Here is a 24,612-nt window from a genome sequence, read left to right on the forward strand (position 1 = left end):
TCCACCTTTTGTTTTTCTCCTTTCGCTTATATAGTGTACCTAGAAAAAAAGTTTTGCCTCCTTTACCCACTGACTGGGCCATTTTCTCCTCAGCCTGTGCCTTTGCACATCTGATTACCTTAAAAGTGGAGAAGTTGTCCTTGGAAACCAATCAGCTGCTCTATGTACTTTTATAGTATGCAGATTATAAATTTTATGTCAATGCTGATTGGTTGCAATGGGCAACTTCTATCAAGATATATTTATTTAACACAGGGATGATTTTCGTTGGGGTTTGTGTTGTTTATCTTCCTTACTCCAGTTTACGGAAATTGTCCAAAGTTACCTGAAATAACGGATAGTGAAAAAAATATAAAGTTGGAACAAGTTATACCATCTACCGACATTAAGCATATAGAAATTACCAGAGGCCGGAAATTGCCATCACAGTCTTGGCTTGGCTGGTAATACGCACAGTGCACAGTGTCAGAGGACCGGTAAAAAAAAGACATTGATGTGTGTGAGAAAAATATACAGAATATTATCACCGCTATAGCTGCTGCTACGGAGCTGATTATGTTTAGAACCAAGCTTGAGTTCACCTGGAATATAAAGGAAACATAAAGAGATTATTTAATATGATAAACTCTTTTTATAAAGTCACTGCATCATTTTTTTCTCTTTTTGTCAGTAATGTTTTTGTGTGAACAACTATAAAATAAGAGGAACGAGAACCGCTGGACATTTATAACATTATAGATAGGCTTACCATACTATCCCTTTAATCCGGGAAACCCATGAATTACACAGGTTCTGTGGCTGGCTGACTTCAAATGAGCATTTCACCTGGTTTTTTTAATCAGCCTCAGAACCTGTGTAATCCATGAGTGTCCCAGTTTAAAGGGACAGTATGGTAAGCCTACAGTAATCAAAGAGTATGCCAAGCATCAGAGCTACAGAGCACGGTAGCATTCAATGGGCTAAATGGACCGGTAACCAGAGCAGCAAAATGCACAGAGCAACAGGTAAGACCTTTTACACACAGGGACTGATTCAGATATATGCAGGGAAGCGGCTGTGCAACACCGTGCAAAAACAGAAATATTCTAATGCAGCAGGAGGCATCTGAAGAAAAAAGACGCCCTCTGCATGCATCACAGATGCAAGTGCTGTACCCGAATATCGAGCATCAGATCACTATCGTGACAATTTGTTGAAGCTTACTCAGACTACCGCCGGATCTCTTCTGATTACGAAGACAAAGACCCTGGGCAGCCTATACGTCCTAGTTTTGTAGAACGGTCCCGAACGCCACCCCCTAAAGCATACTTGCCTACCTGACCCTCTCCATGAGGGAGAACATGCTCTTTTCCTGGACTTTCCTGGTAATGTATGATTGCCATCACCTGTGGTGAAACACCTTTCTTATCAATTAACTAGGTCACCACAGGTGATGGCAATCATACATTACCAGGAAAGTCCAGGAACAGAGCATTTCTCCCTCATGGAGAGGGTCAGGTAGGCAAGTATGCCCCAAATGCTGCAGCATGTTCATCATTGAAGGACTGCATGCTATCATGCAGGACCCACTCTGCACATGTGCAGTTCCCCCACTATTGGGTTAGTACAGGGGTTCTCAAACTCGGTCCTCAGGACCCCACACAGTGCATGTTTTGCAGGTAACCCAGCAGGTGCACATGTGTATTAATTACTCACAGACACATTTTAAAAGATCCACAGGTGGAGCTAATTATTTCACTTGCGATTCTGTGAGGAGACCTGCAAAACATGCACCGTGTGGGGTCCTGAGGACCGAGTTTGAGAACCTGTGGGTTAGTACATAAAACATCAATTTTAAGTACTACCCTGAATCAGGCCCACAGAACAGCTATTGTTGAGTCCATACCTCCCAACATGACCCTCTTCAGGAGGGACAGAATGCTCTGCTTTTGGACTTTTCTCTTAATTTATGATTGCCATCACCTGTACTGAACTGGTTAATTGATAAGAAATGTGTTTCAGTACAGGTGATGGCAATCATACATTAAGAGGGAAGTCCAGGAGCAGAGCATTCTGTCCCTCCTGGAAGGGGTCATGTAGGGAGGTATGTGAGTCTGCATGCACTGCTTGGTGAATACAACTAAGCTGACACTGCTCCAGACACAGGTGTTTCCTTATTCACTTCTCAATGGAACAACTTAGCCGCTTCGCCACTGCTTGCGATTCCTAGACTTTGGTACTGGAAAAATTTCTAGAAGTGGCCTCATGTGGGTGGCACCAAGCCAACTGTAGGCGGAGCCAATACTAAAGTAGGCGGGATTACTTAAAAATGTGATGTAGGTGGAGTTACACCAACAGAAGGCAGAACATGTCAGATTAGCTGGACCTAACACATTAAAAGTTTAGAAAGTATTGTGTTGTAGCAGGAGAAGTTAAGAAATTAAAACTGGGGTAACATTTAATCCTCTGCACACTCACTAAATATCTCATTTCATTTCTTGAAAACTTCTCTCTCTCAGTCCATCTTCTCCATTTGTCTCTCTGCTTCTTAGGGGTCAATTCAGTTCAACGCGGATTGAATAGCGCTGGGAGGGAGCTCCCAGAGCTATTCAATTCAGAGCGATGCTGTCCCTGTCTTGAGGATTTCTTCTTGCACCCTTCCAGTGGTGCGAGCAGAAATCCAACAAAGTAGGTCCGCAATGCTGTTTTGGGACTTAACGCCGTGCAAACAGCACCACAGCGAGGCAGTTTAGTCTGAGAATGCCTGTTCTCGTGACTAAACACCCTGTTTAGTCCGGGAATATGGGCATTCTCCGACTTAGCATCACGATGAATTGAATAGTTCCAGAAGCTCCCTCCCGATGCTATTCAATTCGCGTTGAATTGAATTGACCTCTTAGTCTATCTCCCCCATTAAGTCCATCATCTGCATGTGTTTCCTCTCTCAGTCCATCTTCTGCGTGCGTCTCCTCCTCCCTCTCAGTACATCACCTGCATATTTCTCCCAGCCCCTCTTTTCTCATTTTCACACCTATACCATTCTCCATTCTGCATGTTTCTTTCTGTCTATACTCACTGACCACCTTCTGCTTTTCTCCCTCTGCAGTTTCTGTCTCTCTCCCCTTTTATCTGCCAGGCTTCTGCCAGTCACTTAATGCAGAGCTTCTGCGCCAATGGGACAGCCACAATTGCATCACAATACTGCATCTCCACTGGGTGAACAATTCTGAGCATTTCGCTTCTCCATGCTTTGCCAATTGTTCCACATCAGTGTATGGGGGTCATTCCGACCCGATTGCTCGCTGCAGTTTCTCGCAGCACAGTGATCGGGTCGGAACTGCACATGCGTCAGCGCCACAGTGAGGCAGAGGCGGTCGCTGGGCAGGAGGGGGCTGGACGGCAGCGTTAAGCTGCTGTTTAGGGGGCGCGGTCCGGCCAACGCAGGTGTGGCTGGACCGTTGGGGGGGGCGCGGCGGCTGCGTGACGTCACACACAGCCGCTGCAGGCCGGGGAGCGACGAGTAGCTCCCGGCCAGCAAGCTAAAGCTGCGCCGGTCGGGAGCTACTCTTGAAGTGCAAAGGCATTGCCGCTGTGCGATGCCTTTGCACTTCTGTGGGGGGGGGGGGGGCTGGCACTGACATGCGGGGCGGGCTAGCCCTGTGCTGGGCGTCCCTCCGCATGTCAGTGTGAATGATCGTAGCTGTGCTAAATTTTGCACAGCTATAATCAACTCAGAATGACCCCCTATTTGCCTTCATCTATCAATCACCTATCTGTCTTCCATCTTCTGTTTGCCTTCTTGTCTCCAATTTTGTACATATGTGCACTTTCTTCCCCATGTGAGCCACTACAGTATATCTCCTTTGTCTTTGAATCTGTCTCCTCTTTGTGTGTTGTCTGTTTCGACCAGGGCTTAAAGTGGTTCTGGAGAGGTGGTGGAACTCATTTTCCCTGCCACCGTCTTCCCTCCCATTAGGCAGAGGCAGGGGCGATTGTAGGGTATTAGGCACCCCCCTGTAAACTACAATTTTTTTCCTTAACTCCCATACCGTCTAAAGGAACAGTGCGTGCCGAAGGCGCGCATCACAAAAAAAGGTGTGGCATCACACGGAAGGGGTGTGGTCACACAATAGTACCCCCAATTAAAATTACGTCACACAGTAGCACTATCTTATTGTCATTACACTGTACGTAGTGCCTCTATTTCATATTACACCACAGAGTGCCCCTTTCTCGCATTACAACACACAGTACTGCCCCATTTTCACGCTATGCTACACAGTAGTGCCCCTTATACACAATGCCCACGGTAGCCGTGCCCCTTATACACATAAAAAGACGGTTTTGTAGATCCCGCACCAGACAATGTAAATTATTAGATAAAGATTAATTCCTCAATATATACCAACAATTATTGCGTATATAGGAATAATCCTAAACGTATACTGTAGTGTTGGTGGTGCTCCCAAGGGTTCAAAAATAAGACTGAATAAACAGAAAAGAGCCTCCCCTAGCAAAAGAGAGCAAGTAGGGAGAGCAAGAAAGTAAACCTGTTTTTGGGGGCACACTTAGTAAAATTGTTTAATTAAAACATAACTTTTATTTATTTTCTATAATATAAAATAGATACAGAACATACACTTAGTATGACAGATCAAGTAAAGAAAAACTTTTACTGTGATAACATACGATAAACTGCCTCCAATATTTATATTTATAGTTTCAAAATTTGCTTGTATAAAGAGGCAGGCAAAAAGGACTGTTTTTCAATTATTTTCAATCCGGGTGAGATTATATTGAATTTAATATATATACACATACACTTCTAGGACAGATAAATAACACATGCTGGTCCTGATACACTGTGCTTAATTGCCCTAGGATATATTAAAATTAATATATATACACATACACTTCTAGGACAGATAGATGACACATGCTGGTCCTGATACACTGTGCTTAGATGCCCTAGGATTTCAGAGACACCACATTTTTATGTTATTTTCAGGGGGGATTAAATAGTGTAATATATTTCACCTTCAAATTACAGCCAGTTCAAGTTCATATATATGCACACAATATGAGAATCACAATAATAAATTTGTCTATTTAGTATATAGAGAGGTATCTCCCAGGGTATAATTATATTCACTCTATTATCCCTAATTTACTGTACCAGGTGATCAATATCTCTATGCTTGTATCTCAGAAAATTGATCAGATATTGGTGCACAGAGTAAGAGGAAATATAAGAACTGTGCCTATTGGTCCCACTGATTTCTACTATCCTCCATGTGCAGTGTTCTGCAGTGAATGGAAGATGAGAGCGTCAGTGGGTGGGCACAGAGGAATAAGAAGAGAGCCGTTTCTGCTGTCAGCAACTTGTGCGGCGTCTGCGCCCTGTTATCATTGAGACATTCCAGGGTCGCAGTGCCACTAGCAGCCAATGAGAGAACGTGAAATAAGATAAGGATACCTGTGATCCTATGGTGGTCTGGTGGGTGGTAGGGTAAATCCCGTCTCCCCTGTGGTGTCCTGACCGGTGATCACGTGCGCACCGCGAATCACTGGAAGCCGGAAGTTCTCCGGAAGTCTGGTCTGACGTATGTTTCACCCGATGGGGCTTGGTCACAGCCTGGAGTGGGTGTGCTGGTGCCTCACTATTCATTACGGCCGCCAGCCAGTCACAGCTAAGAAATCTGATGCAGAAGCAGACCAGAGTGAACTGGGACTTGATTAGTTTTGAAAATTACATTAAACATAAAATCTGCCCCAGAGGCCTAAGGCCAAAGGTCTTTCCAACCTTCACACTTGCAACAGACAGTTTGAAGAGTGAATGGGAGACATGTCTTCTTAAATGCTCTAATGAGCTCATAAATATATTAATCATACACAATCATTTGATATTAGAATAAGTCAGTAAGGAAATTGAAAATCTGGGTAAAAAATTAGAATCTCGTGAATAAGAAAGTCTTTTTCAAACTAAATTTGAACAACATAAGAAGGATCTGGAGGTGTATGAAAAAACTATCATAGAACGCAAAAGGTCCAAATTTGCAAGGGACAAACACGATTTTGTAGTTGGTCAAATCTTCAGGTGGAGTAGGAAATCCAGGAAGGAGCCAAATTACAAGCTATATACATCTTCAGAACTTGAATCCTCTGAAACAGATGACACGGGAGAACCCAATATAACTGAGTCTTATTCCCAAAATTATAGGGGAGACTATAGATCTTCTTTTTTAGGGGCCAATCGTGGCACAAGAGGTCGCCCTCCTAGAAGACGTGGAGGGGTGGAAAGAAGAAAAAGAGGACAAAGATGGGATTCCCCCTCCCCGTCCAGATACCCAACCAGGACCTCGAGGAAATAGTTGCCACCAATAATCTCCGGATTATAAATTTATCTGACCATGTGCTAACAGATGTGCATAAAGATGTTTTGTCAAAAGGACTTTCCTTCTCCCCCAGTAAACAATTCAACAGATTTGGATGGGAAAAAGATTTACGCCTATTTAGCAGTGTACAATATATACACAAATATAGTGGAAAAAGGGTGGAACCTGGATTGCACATCCTATTACTAAAGATATCAAGAGGTGCTATCATGCACTATATTTGTGTATATATTGTACACTGGAAGGCAAGGCTTCCTTCCTCTGGTATTGGCACGCCTCCCATTCACCCTCAGGTGTTTTAATTAGCTGGGTTCCTGCATTTCAGATCACACATTGATAAGGCACTATTTAGAGGTAAGTCCTGAATAAATTTATAGAATGGTATAGTATTAGGAATGTTAGGGACCCATGTGATGAAGTCACCTGGCCGCGGTACATGGCGCGCAAATGTGTGCTAAGAACTTCATTTATACTCCATGTTAATTGTGAGGGTTTATTTAAATTATTTTTACTGTCAGTGTGTTCTTAGTGCTAGGAGTGTGCATCTGCATCTCTCTCTATTCCTCCAGCATAGTATTAGAAGCCTTAGCATGATAGCACCTCTTGATATCTTTAGTAATAGGATGTGCAGTCCAGGTTCCCCCCTTTTTCCACTATATTTGTGTATATATTGTACACTGGAAGGCAAGGCTTCCTTCCTCTGGATTGGCACCCCTCCCATTCACCCTTAGGTGTTTTGATTAGCTGGGTTCCTGCATTTCAGATCACACATTGGAAGTAGGTCAATTTGGTACCGCACAGGACTGTAAAAATATTCTTTGTAATGGACTCTTATAAAGTATGTCCCTTGTGAACCAACAGTGCATATGCATAAGAGATGCCTGAAATCGGTATCCAAGCAGTTAATATTGTTGGTGGTGCACCCAGAGTCAATAGTACGTGTCAATATTTCGAAAGAGAAAAGAGAGACTTTGTGTTGGGGCACTCTTCTAAAACTTAACTTTTAATTAGAATATAATAAAATTATAGTACACAGACAAACACACATTTGATACTTTTAGAGAAGGTCATAGAATTTAACCTTTCTCCACTTGTATCATGAATCTGTGATGTAGACAGATTCTCAAATATCAATAAGAAAAAGGACTAGGAGTACCAATTCTCCAATTATTATAAATATTTTAGGTGACAGTGGCACCAAAGGTGAAAATATCAGAAATGAAATTTCAAATCACAGAAAATTCAAACATATGACACACAGGCATTTGGTATAACCGTTTAGACTGTAAATTTAGTCCATTATTGAATGCCTGATGTGATGATATATCCTGGTAAAGACCAATTTGCTATTACTGAGTTTGTAGTCAATTTGTACAGTAAAGGAAAACTCTATGTAAGTCTGTAATCAAACGATTTGTAATGAAGAAATAAATAAATGAAGATTTGATATCGGTAAGGGTCAAAGGTTGCTCCAACACTTCTGCTTTTCACAAGGAATCAGGAGTATTTTTTACTGCACCCAATATTCCCTAGCAGTCTCCCATCTAGGTACTAATAGGGCTGCTCACTGCTTAGCTTCCAAGATCAGGCGAAATTGGGCGTGGCCAGTGAAATATGGCAGTAATATCACAAGAGTTGTGAATGAGAGAGTGTTTGGTTATTGGCGCATACCAGAAAAGAAGTACTTCTGCTGTCCACTATTGTGCATAGTCTCTCTGTTACTTTCGCATTGCAGAGAAGTTGTGTAACTGGCATCAGGATGAGAGACTACTGAAAGAGTAGGATAAAAGGAAATGTATAGGTTCAGGGCCCATCTTCTGCTGTCCACTGTCATATAAGAATATAGCGGACAGTGGATGAGAGAGGCGGGTTGCCTACGCCTATTGAAAAATTAGTAAAGTGAGAAATTACACAGATATCTCAGAGTTCCCTATGGTAGTAAAGTATCCAAATTCTGATACCGTATATTGTAATCATAACAGTTGAGAGCAAAGATTTGCTATTGGAGATATCGCCTAGGCATCTGTAGTCAGCAAAATTTCTCACAGTATATGACGGTTCATAGGTTAAATCGATATTGGACTTACAATCTACATAATAAATGCATAGTTACTCAAAATAAAGTACAAGAATGGGAGTAAAAAGACATAATTGAATCATTAGATCTTTGACACTGTAAGTAGATAATAGTAATAGTGAATTAGAAAACAATAAATAATTTAGCAGCCCAAAATTCGGCAAATATACGATACCAGGAGATGAGTGGGCTGAACTGTGCACTGTTTAGCACCACTTAACACAGACGGCCGTTTCACCTGGAGGTGGCTTGTTCACTGTGTGAGGTTGCGGAGGAAGACTGCCTTATTTAAGGTAAGTATGGGGGAGTGGTCTCATTATAATAGCCAATCATAGAAAAGAAGAGATTAACCATGTAATGTTATGGATGCGTCTAGCGCGTCACTTCCGGTTTCAGAAACCGGAAGTGGCATCAGAACACATTGCGACCAAAGCCTGTGTAAGGCTGTTGTGGCTTTAAATTAACTTGATATAAGTGACTTGATATAGTAACACATTGATAAGGCACTATTTAGAGGTAAGTCCTGAATAAATTTATAGAATGTAATAGTATTAGGAATGTTAGGGACCCAAGCGATGAAGTCACCTGGCCGCGGTACTTGGGCCTGCATATTTGCGCAAGTGTGTGCTAAGAACTTCAATTATACTCCATGTTAATTGTGAGGGTTTATTTAAATTATTTTTACTATCAGTGTTCTTAGTGTTGAGAGTGTGCATCTGCATCTCTCTTCCGACTCACATATTTTGCAAAATCACTGATTGTGTTTCTAACAAGAATAAGATCAATTAATATATGACACTTCACAATTAGGCACTTAACAATAAGTAGACAAAAGGTCACTAATTTTATAATATCTAAACATTTATCACTAACATAACACCTACATATAACACTTAATAAGTACTGACACCATGCAATTAATTTTCTTTGTAGTACACCACAAGATAACACACGCAGCACTCATATATAAAAAATAATTATAGACCAGTTAGTCTTACATCTATAGTGGGGAAAGTATTGGAAGGTATTCTAAGAGAGAGTATTCAGAAGTTCCTTGAAGTCAATAAGGTCATTAAAAGGAATCAACATGGGTTTATGAAGGACAGATCCTGTCAAACCAACTTACTTGGCTTTTATGAAACAGTAAGCGCAAACCTAGATCAGGGTAAAGAGGTGGATGTAATCTTTTTAGATTTTGCCAAAGCATTCGACACTGTACCACACATGAGACTTATCTACAAGCTACAAGAATCAGGGCTAGGAAGCACAATATGCACTTGGGTCAAAAACCGGTTAGATAATAGGGAGCAGCGCGTTGTGGTTACGCGTTGTGGTTAATGGATCTTTTTCAACTTGGACTGATGTGCTAAGTGGTGTGCCGCAAGGCTCAGTATTAGGACCGCTATTGTTCAATATTTCATTAACGACCTAACAGAAGGTCTAGAGAGCATGGTGTAAATTTTTGCAGATGATACCAAATTGTGTAAAGTTATAAATGCGGAGGAGTATGCAGAGTCGCTTCAGAACGACTTAGTTAAACTAGAAGCTTGGGCAGCGAAATGGAGAATGCGCTTCAATACAGACAAATGTAAGGTAATGCACTGTGGTAACAAGAACAAAAATAACACCTACCTAGTAAATGGGGTAAAATTAGGGGATTCTGGCCCTCATTCCGAGTTGTTCGCTCGCTAGCAGATTTTAGCAGCATTGCACACGCTAGGCCGCCGCCCTCTGGGAGTGTATTTTAGCATAGCAGAATTACGAACGAAAGATTAGCAGAATTGCGAATAGAAATTTCTTAGCAGTTTCTGAGTAGCTCGAGACTTACTCCTACATTGCGATCAGCTCAGCCCGTTTCGTTCCTGGTTTGATGTCACAAACATGCCCTGCGTTCGGCCAGCCACTCCACCGTTTCTCCAGCCACTCCTACATTTTATCCTGGCACACCTGCGTTTTTCCGCACACTCCCAGAAAACGGTCAGTTTCCGCCCAGAAACACCCACTTCCTGTCAATCACACTCCGATTACTTCAACGATGAAAATTCTTAGTTCGGACGTGAGCAAATCTACTAAGTTTTGTGCTAAAATACTTAGCGCATGCGCACTGCGTACCATGCGCATGCGCATTTTTGCCTTAATCGCTCCGTTGCGAAAATCGGCAACGAGCGAACAACTCGGAATGACTCCCTCTGTACTGGAAAAGGACTGAGGTGTCCTCATAGATGGCAAACTAAGCAGCAGTACCCAAAGTAGGACTGCAGCAAAGAAGGCTAATAAGATATTAGCATGCATAAAACGGGGAATTGATGTTGGGGACGAGAGTATTATACTCCCGTTATATAAATCACTTGTGAGGCCACACCTTGAATACTGTGTACAATTCTGGGCACCTTACTACAAAAAGGATATCCTGGAGCTAGAAAAGGTTCAAAGGCGGGCGACCAAACTAATTAAGGGTATGGAGACGCTGGAATATGAGGAAATGCTTGCAAGACCAGGCATGTTTACACTGGAAAAGATGAGATTAAGAGGGGACAGGATCAACATTTACAAATATATAAGGGGACAATATACAGATCTTGCGCAGGACCTGTTTTTTGGTTAGATCAACACAGAGAACTCGTGGACACTCGCTCAGGTTAGAGGAGAGGAGATTCCGCACAATACGGCGTAAAGGCTTTTTTACGGTAAGGACGATACGTGTTTGGAATTCCCTGCCTGAGGGAGTTGTAATGGCCAACTCAGTCAACACCTTTAAGAATGGGTTAGATAAATTCCTAATGGATAAGGATGTCCAGGGTTATGGGGCATAGTCACGCACTATGGTTATTATAAAAAAAGAGGGGAAAAACTTAACGGCAGTCATCAACTTCAATCAAAATTTTATACAAAATAATCATGCATAGGAGACCACAAATAGGTTGAACTCGATGGACAATTGTCTTTTTTCAACCTTAGATACTATGTTACTATGTATGTTACTATTATATCTACACATTTTAAATAAAAATAAATCTCATAAATCACACAAAAACCACCCCTTCCTTTCCCCTTCCTCCCCCCCTCCCCCCCATCTCCCCTTTTTTCACCCCTGGTCCCCCACCTGCCCCCTTCCTTTTCTATTTCAAAAATGGAAGTGTCTCCCTTCCCTTATATTTATTCTTCTTATTTTTTATTTGTATTTTTTCTTTTTACTTTCTTCATAATGTACAGCTTGTTTATCAAAATTATGAACCTTTATCAGCAACTGATGTATCAGCATTAAGCCCTCCCTCTTAAGTAACTCACATTGAACCAGTCAGGGCATTACCCGTTTAGTACGAAGTCTTAAACTGGGGATTAAGTGCCAGAATATTTAAAAACAATGTCTCCTTGGAATAAGGATTAGTGGGAGGCATAATTTATCAGGGACAAGTTCTCTCTGTAAACATGCAGGGGGAGCGCATGGGGGCTGACGGTACGATATAAATAAAACACTGGTTTCTCAGTACAAGCGGTCTCGGATGTTACTTCTTTGCTAACATCATTATATCTTTATAAAAATTATTACTTAACTTGTTATTTATTTAATTTTTATTATTGAAAATTGCTATATGAGAAAAGATTATTGGAATAGATACTAAAATAATCCACATAGGGTGATAATGTTTGTCCTCCAGTCCTCCATAAAATTGGATGAATATGTGATAATGTTAAGAATGACACATAAAATAAATTGGCTGTTTTTAGCCTTTGTATGGCTGAGATAAGGATAGGACAGATTTACTGTCCGTCATACTTTTATTACATTTCAGTTGGATAAAGGACAGTGTCACCCACCAATCTGTGAATAGAATCATCAACTGTCTATTAACATGCTAATAAGCTGTGATTGGCTGGCGGCCGTAATGAATAGTGAGGCACCAGCACACCCACTCCAGGCTGTGACCAAGCCCTATCGGGTGAAACGTACGTCAGACCAGACTTCCAGAGAACTTCCGGCTTCCAGTGATTCACGGTGCGCATGTGATCACCGGTCAGGACACCACAGGGGAGACGGGATTTACCCCACCACCCACCAGACCACCATAGGATCACAGTTATCCCTATCTTATTTCACGTTCTCTCATTGGCTGCTAGTGGCACTGCGACCCTGCATTGTCTCAATGATAACAGGGCGCAGACGCCGCACAAGTTGCTGACAGCAGAAACGGCTCTCTTCTTATTCCTCTGTGCCCACCCACTGATGCTCTCATCTTCCATTCACTGCAGAACACTGCACATGGAGGATAGTAGAAATCAGTGGGACCAATAGGCACAGTTCTTATATTTCCTCTTACTCTGTGCACCAATATCTGATCAATTTTCTGAGATATAAGCATAGAGATATTGATCACCTGGTACAGTAAATTAGGGATAATAGAGTGAATATAATTATACCCTGGGGGATACCTCTCTATATACTAAATAGACAAATGTATTATTGTGATTCTTATATTGTGTGTATATATATGAACTTGAACTGGCTGTAATTTGAAGGTGATTGGATATTACACTGCTTAATCCCCCCTGAAAATAACATAAAAATGTGGTGTCTCTGAAATCCTAGGACATCTAAGCACAGTGTATCAGGACCAGCATGAGTCATCTATCTGTCCTAGAAGTGTATGTGTATATATATTAATTTTAATATATCCTAGGGCAATTAAGCACAGTGTATCAGGACCAGCATGTGTTATTCATCTGTCCTAGAAGTGTATGTGTATATATATTAATTTTAATATATCCTAGGGCAATTAAGCACAGTGTATCAGGACCAGCATGTGTTATTTATCTATCTGTCCTAGAAGTGTATGTGTATATATATTAAATTCAATATAATCTCATCCGGATTGAAAACAATTGAAAAACAGTCCTTTTTGCCTGCCTCTTTATACAAGCAAATTTTGAAACGCTAAATATAAATATTAGAGGCAGTTTATCGTGTGTTATCACAGTAAAAGTTTTTCTTTACTTGATCTGTCATACTAAGTGTATGTTCTGTATCTATTTTATATTATAGAAAATAAATAAAAGTTATGTTTTAATTAAACAATGTTACTAAGTGTGCCCCCAAAAACAGGTTTACTTTCTTGCTCTCCCTACTTGCTCTCTTTTTCTAGGGGAGGCTCTTTTCTGTTTATTCCCCCTTATACACATGCCAACAGTATCAGTGCCGATTATACACATAATAATACCTACGGAATCAGTGCTTCTTATACACATAATAATGCCCATGGTAGCATTGCCGCTTATACACATAATAATGGTCGCGGTAGCAGTTCCGCATATACACATAATAGTGACCATGGTATCAGTGCCTCTTATACACGTAATACTGCCCATGGCAGCAGTACTGTTATACACATAATGATCATGGTAGCAGTGCCACTTATACACATAATAATGACCATGGTATCAGTGCCTCTTATACACATAATAACACCCATGGTAGCAGTGCCGCTTATACACATAATAATGCCCACGGTATCAGTGCTGCTTATACACATAATAATGATCACGGTAGCAGTGCTGTTTATATACATAATAATGACCATGGTATCAGTGCCTCTTATACACATAATAATGCCCATGGTAGCAGTGCCACTTATACACATAATAATGACTATGGTAGCAGTTCCACTTATACACATAATGCCCATGGTAGCAGTGCTGTTACACACATAATGACCACGGTAGCAGTACCGCTTACACATAATGCACATGGTAAGAATGCCACTATACACATAATGTTCACCGTAGCAGTGCAGCTTATATACATAATGGCCATGGTAGCAGTGCCATTATACACATAATGACCACAGTAGCAGTGCCGTTATACACGTAAAGGCCACAGTAGCAGCGCCGCTTATATGCATAATAATGCCCTCAGTAGCAGCGCTGCTATACACATAAAGACCATGGTAGCAGTGCCACATATACACATAATGACCATGGTAGCAGTGCCATTATACACATAATGGCCACGGTAGCAGTGCCGTTATACACATAAAGGCCACGGTAGCAGTGGCACTTATATACATAATGCCCACGGTAGCAGCGCCGCTATACACATAATGACTATGGTAGCAGTGCCGCTTATATACATAATGGCCATGGTAGCAGTGCTGTTATACACATAATGACCACGGTAGCAGTGCCGCTTATACACATAATAATGCACACGGTAGCAGTGGTGCTATACACATAATGACCACAGTAGCAGTGCCGTTATACACGTAAAGGCCACGGTAGCAGTGCCACTTATATGCATAATAATGGCCAGAGTAGCAGCGCTGCTATACACATAAAGACCATGGTAGCAGTGCCACATATACACATAATGACCATGGTAGCAGTGCCATTATACACATAATGGCCACGGTAGTAGTGCCGTTATACACATAAAGGCCATGGTAGCAGTGCCGCTTATATACATAATGACCACGGTAGCAGCGCCGCTTATACACATATGACTATGGTAGCAGTGCTGTGATACACATAATGACCACGGTAGCAGTGGTGCTTATACACATAATGGCCACGGTAACAGTGCCGCTTATACACATAATGGCCATGGTAGCAGTGCCGTTATACACATAATGATGTTTATTGTAAGCAGTGCCGCTTATACACATAATAATACCCACAGTATCAGTACCACTTATACACATAATAATGCCCATTGTAGTAGTGCCGCTTATACACATGCCCACGGTAGCAGTGCTGCTTATACACATAATAATGCCCACGGTAGCAGTGTCCCTTATACGCATGTCCACGGAAGCAGTTCCACTTATACATGTAAGAAATGTCACCCCCACCTCACTTGCTGCATCTGTCACTGGTGTCTGCTCTCAGTGTGCCACCGGTTCCTTATTCCCTTCGCACCATCGGAGGCGGGCTAAGGGCGTCAGTCACAGTCTAGCGCCGCCTGCCCACCTATCCCTTCTATTTGTGCAGGAGCTGCGGCTACACAGAATTCTCATGGCTGGGCAAGGTGGGCTGGAGGAAATAGAACTGACAGTATTCCTCTTCTGCATACTGTTATACCCCCCACAACCAGATCTCCATGTACCACTGGCACTGCAGCTCTCAGTCTTTTAAAAATATGTCCTGCAAGCTGCAGTGCCAGACAGTGGTACATGGAGATCTGCCTGACTGCAGCAATCAGGGTAGGCTCCATGTCACCATTTCTCCCGGCTGCTTCCCCCCTCCCTGCAGACAGGCTGGCGGTGGTGGCCTGGGAGTGCAGTGCAGGCAGAGGTCAGAGTAGACTTAGACTCACCTCTCCTGCAGGATGCGCACCCACCGCAACCGCCACGTTCCCCCCCCCCAAGGTCCGCGTCGGTGACATCAGTGGTGTTTGGCGCGCGGACCTCCTCCTCCTGTCAGCTGGGTAAGACCTGTGCTCCCTACAACGGCAGGGGGCCGCGGCGCACACCGCACTATTCCTGTAGATTAGACGGCGGATGATGCTTGGGGGAGCGGAGCCACATATTAGAGGCGGCCCCGCGGTCCGAGCGGCCCACTGAGTGACTCGCCGGTAGGATAGATCACCAATCTGGCCCTGGTTATAAGTATGATTTTCTTTTTTAATTGCCTCATATTTCAGAGATAATTTTTTTTTTCATTCACTATTAATTAGGAGCATTTTACTATTAGGAGCATTTCATTATTAGGAGCTGGCCATATACAGTACCTAAAGACTTATTGGGGGTCATTCCGAGTTTTTCACTCACTAGCAGATTTTAGCAGCATTGCACACGCTAGGCCGCCGCCCTCTGGGAGTGTATCTTAGCAGAATTGCAAACGAAAGATTAGCAGAATTGCGAATAGAAAATTCTTAGCAGTTTCTGAGTAGCTCGAGACTTACTCCTACATTGCGATCAGTTCAGACCGTTTCGTTCCTGGTTTGATGTCACAAACACGCCCTCCATTCGGCCAGCCACTCCCCCGTTTCTCCAGACACTCCCGCGTTTTATCCTGGCATGCCTGCGTTTTTCCGCACACTCCCAGAAAACGGCCAGTTTCCGCCCAGAAACACACACTTACTGTCAATCACAATACGATCACTTCAACAATGGAAATTCTTCGTTTGGAGGTGAGTAAATCTACTAAGTTTTGTGCTAAAATACATAGCGCATGTGCACTGCGTACCATGGCCCTCATTCCGAGTTGTTCGTTCGCTGCTAATTTTAGCAGAATTGCTAATAGGCTAAAATCCGTCAGTACTGCGCATGCGTATGCATCTCAGGGCGCACGTGCTAAGAAAATTTACACAAAACTATTTTACTCACAGGCGAACAAAGCTTTTCAATCGCTCTGCTGATTGACAGGAAGTGGGTGTTTCTGGGCGGAAACTGGCCGTTTTCAGGGAGTGTGCTAAAAAACGCAGGCGTGCCAGGTAAAAACGCAGGAGTGGCTGGAGAAACGGAGGAGTGGCTGGTCGGACGCTGGGCGTGTTTGTGACGTCAAACCAGGAACTAAACGGACTGAGGTGATCGCAATCTAGGAGTAGGTCTGGAGCTACACAGAAACTGCAGGGAAATTGCTTTTGGCCCTCATTCCGAGTTGTTCGCTCGCAAGCTGCTTTTAGCAGCATTATACACGCTAAGCCGCCGCCTACTGGGAGTGAATCTTAGCTTATCAAAATTGCGAACGAAAGATTCGCAATATTGCGAAAAGACTTCTCTGTGCAGTTTCTGAGTAGCTCGAGACTTACTCTTCCAGTGCGATCAGTTCAGTGCTTGTCATTCCTGGTTTGACGTCACAAACACACCCAGCGTTCGCCCAGACACTCCTCCGTTTCTCCAGCCACTCCCGCGTTTTTCCCAGAAACGGTAGCGTTTTTTCACACACTCCCATAAAACGGCCAGTTTCCGGCCAGAAACACCCACTTCCTGTCAATCACACTCCGATCTCCAGAACGAAGAAAAAACCTCGTAATGCCGTGAGTAAAATACCAATCTTCATAGCAAATGTACTTGGCGCAGTCGCAGTGCGAACATTTCGCATGCGCAGTTAGCGGAAAATCGCTGCGATGCGAAGAAAATTACCGAGCGAACAACTCGGAATGACCACCCTTGTTAGCAAATCTGCTAATATTAGCAGAATTGCTAATCTTTCGTTAGCAATTGCTAATCTTTCGTTAGCAATTCTGCTGTGCTAAGATACACTCCCAGAGGGTGGCGGCTTTGTGTTTGCATTTCTGCTAAAAGTAGCTAGCGAGCAAATAACTCGGAATGAGGGCCCATGCGCATGCGCATTTTTGCCTTAATCGCTCCGTTGCGAAGGTCGACAACTAGCGAACAACTCGGAATGACCCCCATTGGTGGTCAATCCGAGTTGTTTGCTCGCTAGCAGATTTTAGCAGCATTGCACACGCTAGGCCGCCGCCCTCTGGGAGTGAATCTTAGCTTAGCAGAATTGCGAACGAAAGATTAGCAGAATTGCGAATAGAAAATTCTTAGCAGTTTCTGCGTAGCTCGAGACTTACTCCTACACTGCGATCAGCTCAGCCCGTTTCGTTCCTGGTTTGACGTCACAAACACGCGCAGAGGTCCCGGCTACAGATGCAGCAATGTTGGGAGGTATGCTGTAACATGGCAGTTAGGAGTTGATTGACTGGTACTTTATCTCCACTTTATCTCTCTCCTAGGCTTAGTACATAGGTGGTCATTCCGAGTTGTTCGCTCGTTGCCGTTTTTCGCAACGCAGCGATTAGGTGGAAAATGCGCATGCGCATGGTACGCAGCGCGCATGCGCTAAGTAAATTAACACAAAACTTAGTAGATTTGCTGTTGTTCGTGCGGCGCTTTTCAGTCGCACTGCTGATCGGTGAGTGATTGACAGGAAAGGGGCGTTTCTGGGAGGTAACTGAGCATTTTCCGGGAGTGTGCTACAAAACGCAGGCGTGCCAGGGATAACCGCAGGAGTGGCTGGAGAAACGGGGGAGTGGCTGGCCGAACGCAGGGCGTGTTTGTGACGTCAAACCAGGAACTAAACGGACCGAGCTGATCGCAATCTAGGAGTAGGTCTGGAGCTACTCAGAAACTGCAGGAAAATATTTAGTAGCAGTTCTGCTAATCTTTGTTCGCTATTCTGCTAAGCTAAGATACACTCCCAGAGGGCGGCGGCCTAGCGTTTGCAATGCTGCTAAAAGCAGCTAGCGAGCGAACAACTCGGAATGAGGGCCATAGACCCCTAAGGCTGCTGAGCGTTACTCCCGAGATGGTTGACAGAATAGTGGATTAGTGGTATTGGCAAAATAGGCTTCTTAATGCAAATACAAAACTATTACTGGTTATAAAAACATAGGGCCTAATTCAGACCTGATCGCTAGGGAGCGTTTTTTGCATCCCTGCGATCAGGTAGTCGCTGCCTACAGGGGGAGGGGGAAATCGCCGTGCAGGGGTGCGATCACATGTGCAGGAGAGCTGCACAAACAGAAGTTTGTGCAGTCTCTGCACAGCCCAGGACTTACTCTTCCAGTGCGATGATCGGGGCCGAAGCTGACGTCAGAATCCCTTCTTCCAAACGCTTGGTCCTTCCTGCGTTTTTCTGGACACTCCTCTAAAACGGTCAGTTGCCACCCACAAACGGCCTCTTCCTGTCAGCCACCTTGCGATCGCCCGCGCGATCGCTTTTCTCACATATCCCGTCGCTGCACGCCGATCCCCGTCACTGCGGACCGACGCGCCTGTGCATTGCGGTGCATACGCATGCGCAGTTCAGACCTGATCGCAGGCTGTACGAAAACGCAGCCTAGTGATCAGGTCTGAATTAGGCCCATTGTCATCTGCTTTAACCCCTTTCACTTATAGCAATCCCTGATGTGATAACGAGCCCTTATCACCGCAATAGGGCTCTTTGCCATTTGATGGATTTGCCTTTATATATATTTTTATAATTAAAATATAAATACATAGTCACGCATACTGAATAAACGTTCTCACCTTTCCTACAGTTGGTTTGTAAGAAGCAGCAACTGATAGAGATCCCGAAATGATATACTAGAAAAAATAAACATGAAAAGTAGATATTTGTTACTTCATAGAGCAATACCTACAATTATATCCTTTTTATGACAATAAACTCAGCCCTGGTTCTATAGAAACATCACATAGCCCTGAGCCTATGGCGGCTGTTCCATGCCACTGTACATAATCAATGTTGTTTTACATTTCATATATGAATATTTGATTTGTTACATATTACATAATTATTACACAGGCTCCATTAGGGCAGTATTGTTATCATTTGCTTGTTATAACCACCTGGAATGCAGTCGGGCAGGGGTAGGCAGCGTGCAGCACTCCCACTGCTGGGGAACTTAGTGACGGAAATCGGAAAGTACTTTTTTCATTGAATTGTGGGTATTCGATCTTTGCCAGCGATCGCATGCAGCTGTCCGATGGCTGATCGCTTGCAAGCTCATGTGCACATGCGTATGTCTCCAACTGCTTCTGTGCATACGCACATACTAACCATCGATGGTTATACCTTTAAATAATTTTGATGCGATGACTAGTAGCCATCGCGTCACTTCATTTGATGTTGGAAGCCTGACAAGCATTTGATGCCAGGTTTTTGATCTACAACCCTAGGGGATCTACACATCCCAGCATGCCCTGCCACAGTTCTGCTGTTAGGACATGTAAAAACTGACGTCAGGAATGCTTGGGTGTGTAGTTCCATAGCAGCTGGAGGGGTTCACTACGATCTGCCGGCGGCCGGCCTCCCGGCGACCAGCATACCGGCGCCGGTATGGCGAGCGCAAATGAGCCCCTTGCGGGCTCGCTGCGCTCGCCACGCTACACGCGCCACACTATTTTATTCTCCCTCCAGGGGGGTTGTGGACCCCCACGAGGGAGAATAAGTGTCGGTATGCCGGCTGTCGGGCTCCCGGCGCCGGTATGCTGGTCGCCGGGAGCCCGACCGCCGGCATACTGAAGACCACCCCAGCTGGAGGAGTGCCGGACGTTGCCTACTCCAGCAACGGGGAATGGAACCTAACCAATATGAAGTGAACCAGATATTTACTTATATTACAGAATGAACAATAGAGAATGAATTTAAAGTACAACAAGCATGATTCAGAGATGGACACAAATGACGTTGATTACATTGTACGGATGTATCAGTTATTGAAAGCAGGGACAGAGCTGGCGAGAAAGCCCTGTCCCTGAGATGGGTTTAGTAGACAATTGTTGGGCTGGGTACTGTAAGCCTGCTACCCATATCATGTGTCTGAGCAGATTGTATATTTCATAAGCACTTATTAAGTTATTGTAGAAGTAGCTGTTACTCCCATCAGCTAAAGGGATTTCTGGCAGTGTGACGAAAGCCTCAATACTTGGCCCTGTAAGAAATGATGCAGTTGTCTTAGGGATTTTGCTAATCAGATATTGGGCCCGAATCTGAGTCGGAAGCATCCGGCGGATTACAGCACGCTGCGCATGCGCCACAGGAAGATACTGGTGACTTCAGATGCGTCAGATTAGACATAGGCCCTTGAATGGAGACATGTCCGGGGATGGAGCACACTCCCTGTGATATGGGCATTTCTGCCTGGTAACTGGGTGGCGGCAGTGCAATTGCACAGAACTGTTCTATGTCACGGGAGTGTCATGGAAGTGACATTGGCATGTAGGCTGACCCCCTTGCTTGATCGTAGCATGCAGACAGAGATGGGACGCCTGCTTCATATGGATCTTTTGCCCACAGCATGGGGTGCGTGCAAGTCCAGAAACTCATGGTGACAGCTATGGATGGAAAATAGTGGGTGGGATAGGATGGGACCCCGGTCTGTTAGCTCCTCACCTTTTAGATTATAAGCTCGCAAGAGCAGGGCCTTGTTTCCTCATGTGCCTTTCCTGTTCTTACTTACACTATCTTATACTCCATACTCCCTTAGATGGCACCTAAACACTGGGTTTCTATACTTGTCCTATATTGTCCTGAACTGTATGTGATGTTTTCTTGTTTGCTCATTTGATTATGTGCTGTGTAGTGGGCGCTGCAGACCCCTTGTGGCGCCATATAAATAAAGGATGATAATAATAATAATAATAATAATAATAATTCCACGGGCAGATTCTCACTTTAGCATAAAGAGATAAGTAGACGCAAGAGCAGCTGCGGATGCATCCGACTGAGTATCAGGACCAGTAAGTTATCTATAGAATTAAACATAGGGAATAGCTCTATTATATACAAGATGGTGAGGTTCGGTTCCTCTCATGAGGCTTGTGTAATGTGTGCTGATGTGAGAGCTGCATTCTCAGATGCTTCTTATTGCACATGTACTATACGGGTGTAGTATGGCTGACCGCCGGTCAGCTTACCGACGCCGGGATCCCGGCAGCATACCGACTTCGGGATCCCGGCGGGGAGCGGCGAGTGCAGCAAGCCCCTTGCATACTCGCTGCGCTCGCCACGCTGCGGGCTCGGTGGTGACCTGCGGTCGCCACGGGTTCTATTCCCACTCTATGGGTGTCGTGGACACCAACGAGTGGAAATAGTCCCTGTTGGTCGGCATGCCGACCATCGGGATACTGAGCCAGCGGGATGGTGGAGGAGGTCATGTGACTGTCGGTCAGCAGACCGGCGGTCACATGAATACCACCCGTACTATACAGTATGCTAAAGATTTTTCATTTTTCATTATTTTAAGCTATAAATATGGGTAATTGCACATTGCAGAGTGTCCTGTTACTTGCATAGTGAAATGTTGTCACTGGTCAGGGCTGTAGCAGGGGTGAAAGTCCCACCTGCGTTGACCCCTCCCCCCAAACTTGTAACATAATGATGTGAAGACAAGTGGTCGGGCCTTGAGGTACAGAAGGGAGATGGGCACCTGGAACAGCGCTGCAGTAGCAATCAAAGTTTCCCACGAATGCTCGGGTGGCTCTCCAGGATGCAATCCAAATGCTGCTGCCACTAGGAGGAGGGGGGTGAAGGGGGGCGGGCGATGGTCCACCACCTCAGCATTGTGCCATGGACCGCGGTGCTGCACCGCTACTGACGCCCCTGCTAGTGTGAATACTCTCTCCGGCACATATTCAATTTCTAAACAGACAGATTATTTATAGCTGACACCAGGATGTAGTTAATATCCCGGCTTTCGGGATCCCGACGATTGGGATACCGGCGCTGAAATCTCAACAGCCAAAATGCAGACATCTCCCGCCACAACTATTCCCACTCGTGGGTGTCCACGACACACATAGAGTGGGAATAGATCCCGTGACGAGCGCAGCGAGCCACCGAGCCCACAGCGCGGCGAGCGCAGCGGGCCCACAAGGGGACTCGTAGCGCTCGTCCCGCTGTCGGCATTCTAGCGCCCGGGGTACCGTTGTCGGGATATTGACAACCGGCATCTCGTCCGCCGGGATTTCATACCCAACGCCTGACACAGGTCTTGATTTTTCCATGTATCTGTTAATGCTTTAGTGTTTCTTTTACAAGACGCAGCCTTATCAACTCACCTACAGTACTTGAGTGGTCATTCCGAGTTGATCGCTAGCTGCATTTGTTCGCAGCGCAGCGATCAGGCTAAAAAATGGCAGTTCTGCGCATGCGCATCGTACGGCCACAACGAACGATGTAGTTTTGCACAGGGTCTAGCGAAGCATTTCAGTCGCACTGGTGGCCGCAGAGTGATTGACATGAAGTGGGCGTTTCTGGGTGGCAACTGACCGTTTTCAGGGAGTGTTTGGAAAAACACAGGCGTGCCAGTAAAAACGCAGGCGTGCCAGTAAAAATGCAGGCGTGCCAGTAAAAATGCAGGCGTGGCTGGGCGAACGCTGGGCGGGTTTGTGACGTCAAAACAGGAACTGAACAGTCTGAAGTGATCGCAAGCGCTGAGTAGGTTTTGAGCTACTCTGAAACTGAAAAAAAAAAAATTGTAGCTGCTCTGCGATAGAACCGTTCGCACTTCTGCTAAGCTAAAATACACTCCCAGTGGGCGGCGGTATAGCGTTTGCATGCCTGCTACAAACTGCTAGCGAGAGATCAACTCAGAATGACCCTTTAGTCTATGTATACATCCACGGCTCCTTACCAAATATAAATGGGTGTGGTTCGTTTTATCGACAGTATCTAGGTCGACAATGTTTAGGTCGACCACTATAGGTCGACAGTCACTAGGTCGACATGGATGGAAGGTCAACAGGGTTTCTAGGTAGGCATGTGCTAGGTCGACAGGTCTAAAGGTCGACATGAGGATTTTTATTTTTTTTTGGTGTCGTTTTCTTCGTAAAGTGACCGGGATCCCAAATTAGTGCACCGCGTTCGCTCGCCATGCTTCGGGCATGGTGCCTTCGCTCCGCTACCGCTTTGCTCGGCACACTTTACCGTTCCAATAGTAGTCCACGTGGATCATTAAGTATGAAAAAATCCAAAAAAAGAAAAAAAATGTGAAAAACTCACGTCGACCTTTAGACCTGTCGACCTAGCACATGTCGACCTAGAAACCCTGTCGACCTTCCATCCATGTCGACCTAGTGACTGTCGACCTATAGTGGTCGACCTAAACATTGTCGGCCTAGACACTGTCGATCTTCAGACCGGATCCCATATAAATGTAGCCTGAAATGCAGAAAAGAAGAGACATTTTCTTACCATTATGCCAGACCAATAAGTCACACCAGTAAAAATAAAAATACTGAAGAAAATACACCGTCCCACGTGGCATATGGCAGTCAGTACAATGCCAAGTACAATCTGAGTTACTCCTATAATTATCTGGGTCACCTATAAAATAAGGAAACAAGATCTAGTCATCTCTCCAATAAGACTAACATATAAGATTACATGTCATAAAACCATACATCCAGAACAGACTTAATTGTCTCTGTGATAGATCTGTGTTTTCTCCTGTCCCTTCTTCAAACCGTACCAGTAGTTGTACTCACCCCAAGAGATTCAGGTTCTCCTTGGAAAAATTTTACCAGACGTTTGGATGTTGTGGTTGGAGCACTATTTTTTCGAGTCTTCGGAGGTGCATTATTTTGTGGCTCATCTTGAGCTATAGTGACAAAGCCTCCAAGTTCTGATCGAGGTGCGGACATGGTTCTTCTAGCTATGAGTGATAAGAAACAGACAATTAACAAGAATGGAAGTGCAGATGGGTGTGGT

At 44.4% G+C, this 24,612-nt stretch overlaps 1 protein-coding gene and 1 pseudogene across 2 annotated transcripts in view; both read right to left on the reverse strand.

Moving 5' to 3' along the window:
- The window catches only part of LOC134966630 (membrane-spanning 4-domains subfamily A member 4A-like), a 56,266-nt gene that overhangs the window by 23,495 nt on the left and 8,159 nt on the right, over positions 1–24,612 (reverse strand). Inside the window, exons 2-5 of one of the 2 annotated variants that reach the window (XM_063943527.1) lie at positions 24,390–24,556; positions 24,097–24,228; positions 19,428–19,484; positions 405–440 (exon numbers count right to left, since the gene is read on the reverse strand). In XM_063943527.1, the coding sequence (XP_063799597.1) occupies positions 405–440; positions 19,428–19,484; positions 24,097–24,228; positions 24,390–24,545 (381 nt within the window). In that variant the 5' untranslated portion in view covers positions 24,546–24,556. Of the gene's footprint in view, positions 1–404; positions 582–19,427; positions 19,485–24,096; positions 24,229–24,389; positions 24,557–24,612 lie in introns of both variants that reach the window. The other variant, XM_063943526.1, reaches the window with a different exon arrangement.
- LOC134967211 (5S ribosomal RNA) lies at positions 7,882–8,000 on the reverse strand (annotated as a pseudogene).

The sequence above is a fragment of the Pseudophryne corroboree genome, chromosome 10 (assembly GCF_028390025.1).
Source record: "Pseudophryne corroboree isolate aPseCor3 chromosome 10, aPseCor3.hap2, whole genome shotgun sequence".
NCBI lineage: Eukaryota > Metazoa > Chordata > Amphibia > Anura > Myobatrachidae > Pseudophryne > Pseudophryne corroboree.